We start from the raw sequence: 9,475 nt of genomic DNA on the forward strand, positions 1-9,475 counted from the left end.
GGGAGAATTTACATTGTGTGTCTACGAGAAGGTCGACAGAGTCGGAAGCTATACTGTCCCAATACTTTTGGGTATAATATTTAAGAGGAATAAAGACGTGTTTGTGATTATAATTATAATGTTATATTTATTCAGGTGTAATGATGAGACTTTTCCTACCTGTGTAGAGAATTACTCTAATTTCATCTCTGTCTTTTTTTTTCCTCTCTGTCTCAGACACACACACACACACACACACACACACACACAGAGGAATGGCTGAGGGTGCTCCGGTGTCTCCTCGTCTCCTCGGGCTCGAGCGAGTGGAGCTGTGAGCCGGACGCTGCGTTCTCACCGGAGCGGAATGATTTAGCAGCGTGGCAGCAGCCGTGCTCATCAAAAAGAGGAGGAGGAAGAGGAAGAAGATGGGGGTTAATGCCTCCAGCTATCCTCACTCGTGTTCCCCTCGGTTCGGGGGACATTCGCCCACCCAGCAGACCTTCATAGGTAATCATCTCCACCTTCTGTTGCTTTCTTACAAGTCATTTCTGGGGGTTTTTTTCAGGATTCGACTGAAATCACCATTTAATCTAAATGGGAATGTGATGCTTGACAATATGATCTGATACCATCTGAACTGATTCATGAGTCAGTGAGTCAGGGTTTGACAATATAACCATTTATTATGATTCAATTTGATTCATGAGGCAGTGAGTCAGTGTTTGGCCAGAACCTTATATTAATTATGATTCAATTTGATTCATGAGGCAGTGAGTCAATGTTTGACAATACAACTATATTTATTATGATTGATTCGTGAGTCAGTGAGTCGGCGTGTGACAATAACATTATATTTTTTCTGATTGATTCGTGAGTCAGTGATGTTTCAGTTTATGATGATGATATGATGCTGAGCTGATCCTGAGATAATGATTAGATAATACTGAGGTGATGCTGAGATGTTGAGATTATACTAAGATAATCTTGAGATAATGCTAAAATGATGCTGAGATTATTCTGAGATGATCCTGAGATGATGCTGAGGTGATCCTAGGATGATGGTAAGATTATGCTGAGATGATGGTGAGATTATGCTGAGATGATAATGAGAATGTTGAGATTGTGCTGAGATGATGGTGAGTTGGTAATGAGAATGCTGAGTTGATGATTAGATGATGTTGAGATAATGCTGAGATGCTGATGATGAGATGGTGCTGAGATGATAATGAGAATGTTGAGATGGTGCTGAGATGATGGTGAGATAATGCTGAGATGATGGTGAGATGGTAATGAGTATGCTCAATTGATGATAAGTTGATGGAGAGATAATGCTGAGATGCTGATGATGAGATCATGTGAGATGATGATGAGGACAGCGCTGTGTAAATGAGCTTCTCAGGAGTGCTGAGGTTCACCATACAGACTGAATCCCAGCTGTGTATTATGTCAGCGTGGCCAGGACACACTTAATCATCTTTATCCTGAGAGGGAACAGAAACTTAGGTCCTCATGTCTCTCTTGTTGCTGTGCAACACTAAAGTGTCTCCTGGTGCTCAGTCCAGCATGGGTACTGACCCGAGTCTCGAGTTCTGAGACGGATTCTACTCAGAGCTTAGATCTGCAAATCAAGCAGAGATTAATGAGCCGCATGCTCACGTGGAGAGAGATCAGCACATGGCTGAGAAGAACAGTTGCTCATAGTGTCACAAGCTTTATTCATCACCAAACACCAACGCGTGACTCATTCACACCTCAGCGGGCGGCAGCAGCGACGCCTTTCTCTCCGTTTTAGAATCATCTACTGACCGTATTGTCTTTACTTCTCATATCACAGCACTGACCTCACACCCTGTTCCCTTCTCCTCACCCATTCACATTTCATTTAATCTTACAAAACTCGAACCGAGTTTCCTCTACCGTAACCCCTAATATCTAACTCTGTGTGTGTGTGTGTGTGTGTGTGTGTGTGTGTGTGTGTGTGTGTGTGTGTGTGTGTGTGTGTGTGCGCACGTCCCATGCAGCCCAGAGTTACGGCGTGGATTCCAAGCTGTACAGTTTGGAGCACTGCCCAGAGAAACCTCAGGACAAGAAGAAGAAAAGCTCGAGCCTGGCAACGCTGAAGCGGAGGTTTATAAAGCGGCGTAAGGCGAGCCGCTCTGCCGATCACGCGCGCCACATGAGGGACCTGCTCTCGGGCTGGGATGTGCGCGACGTCGCCGCCCTGGTGGAAGAGTACGAGGGCACGGCCGCGCTCAAGGAGCTCAGCATGCAGGCGTGTCTGGCTCGGCCCGAGGCCCGCACCCTGCCCCAGGACCTGGCGTCTCTTTACCAGCACAAGTACTGCACAGACGTGGAGCTGATCTTCCAGGACACGCGCTTCGCCGCGCACCGCGCTGTCCTGGCCGCCCGCTGTCCCTTCTTCAGGACTCTGCTGTCCTCGTCGCCCGGGTTCAGCACCCAGCTGCTCCTGGACGTGGGCGCGGCGGGGATCGACGCCTCCATGTTCTCAGCGCTGCTGCGTTACCTGTACACCGGCGAGTTGGGAGGCGACGACGCCCGCCTGCACAACGTGGACGTCCTGCTGAGGCTCAGCGAGGAGTTCGGGACGCCCAGCTCTCTGGAGACGGACATGCGCGAGCTGCGCCAGAGGATGTGCTACTACGACTCGGTGCTCTGCTTCTCCTCCGACTCGGAGCTGGACGAAGCGTTCGGGCCGGACCTGAGCGGAGAGGAGGAGGAGCTGAAGGCCCACAAGGCCGTCCTGGCGGCGCGCTCGCCGTTCTTCAGGAACTTGCTGCAGCGGCGCGTCCGCGGGGCCGAGGAGGAGAGCGTGCCCGCACGCATCGTCCTGAATGAGTCGATAATCCCGCAGAAGTATGCCGGCGTGGTGCTGCACTGCATGTACACGGACGCCGTGGAGCTGGAGCGCGTGGTCCGGAGCCCCTCGACCGGAAGCCTGGGAGAAGCTCAGGCTTTAGCTGCAGGGAAGGGGAGCATGAGCAGAGCTGAGGAAGCCATGGAGCTCTACCACATCGCCCTCTTCCTCGAGTTCAGCATGCTCGCACAGGGTGAGTGTGTACAGTCTCCTATACCTCCATCAATCACCTTTCTGCACCCTACATCAAACACAGTGCAGGTGCAGGAAGTGCAAGAAGTTTCCTCTTACCTTCTATCAATATCACCTTCTTCTCTAGCTCCACTTCTGTCTCTCTGTGGTTTCATTAATCAGAACACACACACACACACACACACACACTGTCCTCTCTTTTCCAACTCTTTGTCCTCTCCTTCTCCTTCTTCTTTTCCTTCTCCTGTCCTTGATCTTTTCCTCTCCTCCTTCTCAGTAGAGTTTGAGTAGAGTGGTGTATGAGTGTGTTTAGGTCTGTTCTCTGTGCTTCAGAAGGAAGTGAGCAGGACTGGGAGTTGGTCTGAAGCTCTTCTCTCTTTTCTCTCTCCAGGTTTATTCATTTACTTTTGTATTTTCTCTCTCCAGTGTTATTGATTGTTCCATGATAAAGGAATTGATTCAGTGTCCCACATTAATGATTTCACAAAATTGAGTTTCGACAGAGGAACCATTTCTTTAGCTGGAGCTCTGATTTCCCCCCCCGCACGTGTAGACTCCATACACGTGAGCTGCACATTATTACAGAAACCCTGCAGAAAAGTTTTTAGATTCACACGTACTTACAACTGGGGCTGCAACTAAACTTTATTTTGATCATTGATTAATTGGACGATTATTATTATTATTATTATTATTATTATTATTATTATTATTATTATTTCAATTAATTGGATAAAAAATGTATAATTAATTATTTTTTAAATAAGCTGTTTTGTTTATTATAATTATATAAAACAAAATGCAAAATCCACATATTGAGTTTAATTCTCTATAATTTAGACATTTTAAAGTTTATGGTATCTGCGTGTCGGGGAGTGAACGTGGGATTTCTCTTTTAAACAAATGCAGGTTTTTTTGTAAAAAGGGCAGGGGCATCTGGAGATGCGTAAACATTCACTGAAAACCACAACAGAGAGAAAAGATATGATGGTTTACTGCTGCTGCTGTTTGCTGCTTTAAGATTTAGTGTTTAATTGAATCATCTCGAGGGAACTGATGGTGTGACCTGATGCTCACGAGTCCCGACAGAACAGATCCAGTGCGACTGTCCTGAAGTTACAAACACACAGTTTACACAAAAACACCTTATTAAACTGCACCGTTTACACCTGAGGATTAAACCGTTTCTGCTCAGCGTGCTGATGTTCCACCTCCATCCGTGACTCCGGCGCGTTTCACAGACGTCTGTTCTCTCTCCGTCACGCAAAACCGTACCTCGAGCAGCTAATCGATAACGTTGACAACGAATATTATTATCGATTAGTTGTTGCAGTCCTACTTCACCCAGGGTGACCTTCTCTCCTTCTCTCAGACTTACAGATCACTGACCCCAGAGACTCCTCAATACACATCACATAAACATCTCCATAACGAGCACGTTTTTTATCAGTGGAGCGTCCGGTGAACACGTCACAACAAACCAGCTGTTACTATAGAAACAATTACTTTTTACGCTTGATTTTATTCTACGTTTAGATTTTTTATACATTATTGCATTTTTATAAAATTTTAATTTTTGTTTAATTTGTGGATCGGTTAGTAAAAGCGTGTCGCCGCGTGTCGCCACGTGTCGCACGTGTACTGTTGTATGTATGAGAAATAAAAGGAGAATTTGTTAGAGGTATATTTGGAGCTCTGTTATAGAAATCAGAATACAGGATTCGCTGCACTGAGGGATAAATGGAAACGTACATTATTAAAGAAACGATTCTCAGTGCTTTCCATCTCGGTTTCAGTCAGTGAGCAGCCAAGAGCTTCCTTATTAACACCACTGACCCCGATACAAACAGAGACTGGGGGCGGGGAGTGGGGGAGAGACGGAAAAACACTGAGGAGAGAGAAAGACAGAGGGGTTGGGGAAAGAGGTAGAACATAGGAAAAAAAGATAAGGGAGCAAGAGTGGGACAGAGGAGGGAGAGAGTGATGGGGAAAACAGGAGGGAGAGAGGTGTTGGGGAGAGAGAGGTGTTGGGGAGAGAGAGGTAGGGTAAGAGAAAGAGAGGGGGATGAGATGGAGGGAGAGAGTAAGGAAAAGGTGTTTGAGAAAGAAGTAGGGGGTAAAAGAAGAGAGAGGGGGTGGAGGAGTGAGAGAGGTGTTGGAGAAAAAGGTAGGCTAGGAGAAAGAGAGGAGGAGAGAGAGAGAGAGAGAGAGAGAGAGAGAGAGAGAGAGAGAGAGAGAGAGAGAGGAGAAGAAATCTCATCTCACAGTTCTGGACTGTGATTGGTTAGAAGGTGATGAATTCTGTAGTTCAGCAGCTCTGACAGGAGCAGGTTTGTATTACTGCATTCACTCTGCCCCCTGCTGGTCTGTACATGAGAACACGTCTATTCAGTCTTTATGGACTCAGAAGTGACCCTGTAGACGTTTTTCTTTTTTTTTTTTTATAGTTTTGAAAAGTTTATTTTATGAATAGTGTTGAAGACATGAACAGGGAAGACGATGGTGGGAAAAGTGTTTGTTGCTGCTGTAATGTAACATCGGGAACGATGTAGTGTCCTGTTTCCTGTTACTAAAAACGGATACAAAAATCTCAATACCCCCAACACGCACACACACACACACACACACAGAGTATTATGACTCACAATATAGCAGCTATAAACATTCTGTCTCCTCAACCTACAGCTCTCCAAAGTGAGTGATCTGTTACTACGGACACGGTAGTGTATAAGAACATGGGCTTTATTGTGAACGTCAAGCAGTGTGTGTGTGTGTGTGTGTGTGTGTGTGTGTGTGTGTGTGTGTGTGTGTGTGTGTGTGTGTGTGTGTGGAAAGTAGTCTGATTTTTACATTCCTGTCCCTGCTTCTTCTTGTTCCTCTGCGCAGCAGACAACAGAGCGGTTATTTCTGGTCACGGTGCACACACACACACACACACACACACACACACACACACACAGAAATCAGGCCGAGCACAGCGCAACCTGGTGTGTGTCAGTTGTGTTTACACTGTGTGTGTGTGTGTGTGTGTGTGTGTGTGTGTGTGTGTGTGTGTGTGTGTGTGTGTGTGTGTGTGCGCAGATAAGAGAAGGAAATGAGTGTTGGGAGAGTCGACTAATTGGCACTGACATTCTGATGGTATCTTCCATCAGTAGAAGGTTTCTGGTAGAGATTATCATCGTCTCCTGTCCTGGATGTACAGATGCCCTTGGCTTTAATGAGCTGTGTTTACTTTTACCATCCCATCCTGTAGAGCCTGTGTGTGTGTGTGTGTGTGTGTGTGTGTGTGTGTGTGTGTGTGCGCGTGTGTGTGTGCGTGTGCGTGTGCGTGCGCGTGTGCGTGTGTGCGTGTGTGTGTGGTCCCCAGGTGCTCCAGTGCTCTGTCAGTGAAATGACATTTTCATTAGTCTCCAACTGTCACTGCTGCAGCTCAGCATTCACACTCAGGAACTCGCTAGAACCTCCAGCTCGCCCCTCACACTCTTCTTCTTCTTCTTTTCACTTTTTTTTCCCTTGAAGTCAGTATTTTTTTCTTTCTTTATTTCTTTCTTTATTTTCTTTAGTTTTTACGTAATCTCCGTCTGGAGTTTGTGGTTCTTCAGTGATTTAGGAGGAGTTTTACCCTCGAGTCTCCCTCAGATAACAGCTGATAACCATGTGTTAGGATGAGGTTCTCATTTAGGTCTGGTTCCTCTCAAGGTTTCCTCCTTATACAATCTCTGGGAGTTTTCCCCTCACGCCCATCACCTCTAGTTTACTTTATATATGAAGTGATATAAGCATATGTAAAACTATAAACATCATTCATAACTGTGTGTGTGTGTGTGTGTGTGTGTGTGTGTGTGTGTGTGTGTGTGTGTGTGTGTGTGCAGGCTGTGAGGACATCGTGGTAGAGAGTATCTCTCTGGACTCCGTGGTTCCTATCCTGAAATGGAGCTCTCAGCCGTACGGATCTAAGTGGGTCCATCGCCAGGCGCTGCACTTCCTGTGTGAGGAGTTCAGTCACGTGATGACCTCAGACGTCCTGTACGAGCTGAACAAGGAGTACCTGCTGGGGGCCATCCAGTCTGATTACCTGCAGGTCAGACCCACAGGAGTGTTCCAACAACCACATGTTAAGGGGATTAGTAGGTTTTTAGAAGGGGGTTGTTGGTAGGGTAGGTGGTTGTTAGGAGGGGTTGTTAGTGTAGGTGGTTGTTAGGAGGGGTTGTTGTTAGTGTAGGTGGTTGTTAGGAGGGGTTGTTGTTAGTGTAGGTGGTTGTTAGGAGGGGTTGTTGTTAGTGTAGGTGGTTGTTAGGGGGGGTTGTTGGTAGGGTAGGTGGTTGTTAGGAGGGGTTGTTGGTAGGGTATGTGGTTGTTAGGAGGGGTTGTTGGTAGGGTATGTGGTTGTTAGGAGGGGTTGTTGGTAGGGTAGGTGGTTAGGGTAGGGTAGGTGGTTGATAGGAGAGGTTGTTAGGGGTAGGTGGTTGTTAGGAGGGGTTGTTAGTGTAGGTGGTTGTTAGGGGGGGTTGTTGGTAGGGTAGGTGGTTGTTAGGAGGGGTTGTTGGTAGGGTAGGTGGTTGTTAGGAGGGATTGTTGGTAGAGTAGGTGGTTGTTAGGAGGGGTTGTTGGTAGGGTAGGTGGTTGTTAGGAGGGGTTGTTAGTGTAGGTGGTTGTTAGGGGGGGTTGTTGGTAGGGTAGGTGGTTGTTAGGAGGGGTTGTTGGTAGGGTAGGTGGTTGTTAGGAGGGATTGTTGATAGAGTAGGTGGTTGTTAGGAGGGGTTGTTGGTAGGGTAGGTGGTTGTTAGGAGGGGTTGTTGTTAGTGTAGGTGGTTGTTAGGGGGGGTTGTTGGTAGGGTAGGTGGTTGTTAGGAGGGGTTGTTGGTAGGGTAGGTGGTTGTTAGGAGGGATTGTTGGTAGGGTAGGTGGTTGTTAGGAGGGGTTGTTGGTAGGGTAGGTGGTTGTTAGGAGGGATTGTTGGTAGAGTAGGTGGTTGTTAGGAGGGGTTGTTGGTAGGGTAGGTGGTTGTTAGGAGGGGTTGTTGTTAGTGTAGGTGGTTGTTAGGGGGGGTTGTTGGTAGGGTAGGTGGTTGTTAGGAGGGGTTGTTGGTAGGGTAGGTGGTTGTTAGGAGGGATTGTTGGTAGGGTAGGTGGTTGTTAGGAGGGGTTGTTGGTAGGGTAGGTGGTTGTTAGGAGGGATTGTTGGTAGGGTAGGTGGTTGTTACGAGGGGTTGTTGGTAGGGTAGGTGGTTGTTAGGAGGGGTTGTTGTTAGTGTAGGTGGTTGTTAGGGGGGGGGGTTGTTGGTAGGGTAGGTGGTTGTTAGGAGGGGTTGTTGTTAGTGTAGGTGGTTGTTAGGGGGGGTTGTTGGTAGGGTAGGTGGTTGTTAGGGGGGGTTGTTGGTAGGGTAGGTGGTTGTTAGGAGGGGTTGTTGGTAGGGTAGGTGGTTGTTGGGGGGGTTGTTGGTAGGGTAGGTGGTTGTTAGGGGGGGTTGTTGGTAGGGTAGGTGGTTGTTAGGAGGGGTTGTTGGTAGGGTAGGTGGTTGTTAGGGGGGGTTGTTGGTAGGGTAGGTGGTTGTTAGGAGGGGTTGTTGGTAGGGTAGGTGGTTATTAGGAAGGGTTGTTGGTAGGGTAGGTGGTTGTTAGGGGGGGTTGTTGGTAGGGTAGGTGGTTGTTAGGAGGGGTTGTTGGTAGGGTAGGTGGTTGTTAGGAGGGATTGTTGGTAGGGTAGGTGGTTATTAGGAAGGGTTGTTGGTAGGGTAGGTGGTTGTTAGGGGGGGTTGTTGGTAGGGTAGGTGGTTGTTAGGAGGGGTTGTTGGTAGGGTAGGTGGTTATTAGGAAGGGTTGTTGGTAGGGTAGGTGGTTGTTAGGGGGGGTTGTTGGTAGGGTAGGTGGTTGTTAGGAGGGGTTGTTGGTAGGGTAGGTGGTTATTAGGAAGGGTTGTTGGTAGGGTAGGTGGTTGTTAGGGGGGGTTGTTGGTAGGGTAGGTGGTTGTTAGGAGGGGTTGTTGGTAGGGTAGGTGGTTGTTAGGAGGGGTTTTTGGTAGGGTAGGTGGTTGTTAGGAGGGGTTGTTGGTAGGGTAGGTGGTTGTTAGGAGGGATTGTTGGTAATCATCAACAGACTTGTTGACCTTGCTCGTGCAAGTGAATGTGTAATGATAGACAGTTGGCGTGGGGATGAACCTCTCACACACACATATATATGAGTGGACAGAAGGAGGAATCTGTAGTTGCCACGGCGGCGCACACTTTGAGATTGGGTGTAGAAGGTTTTATTATTTTTATTTAGGTTTTCTCCACCACTGGAGGTGAATAAACAAATTGTAGGAGGACGTGAACATGTCTGTTTTTACTTTCTACAGGCCAGTGAGCAGGACATCCTGAAGTACGTGGTGAAGTGGGGAGAACATCAGCTTATAAGGAGGATGGCTGATCGAGGTGACTGGAACACACAC

The 9,475-nt window shown here is 47.5% G+C and overlaps 1 protein-coding gene across 1 annotated transcript in view; it reads left to right on the forward strand.

The window, feature by feature from the left end:
- The first annotated feature begins 350 nt into the window (after nt 1-350).
- Nucleotides 351-9,475, forward strand: part of btbd7 (BTB (POZ) domain containing 7) — a 14,544-nt gene continuing 5,419 nt past the window's right edge. Inside the window, exons 1-4 of the mRNA XM_083562590.1 lie at nt 351-486; nt 2,001-3,047; nt 6,919-7,127; nt 9,383-9,458. Of these exons, the coding sequence (XP_083418716.1) occupies nt 405-486; nt 2,001-3,047; nt 6,919-7,127; nt 9,383-9,458 (1,414 nt within the window). The 5' untranslated portion in view covers nt 351-404. The remainder of the gene's footprint in view (nt 487-2,000; nt 3,048-6,918; nt 7,128-9,382; nt 9,459-9,475) is intronic.

Source organism: Silurus aristotelis, assembly GCF_946808225.1.
Source record: "Silurus aristotelis genome assembly, chromosome: 15".
Classification (NCBI taxonomy): domain Eukaryota; kingdom Metazoa; phylum Chordata; class Actinopteri; order Siluriformes; family Siluridae; genus Silurus; species Silurus aristotelis.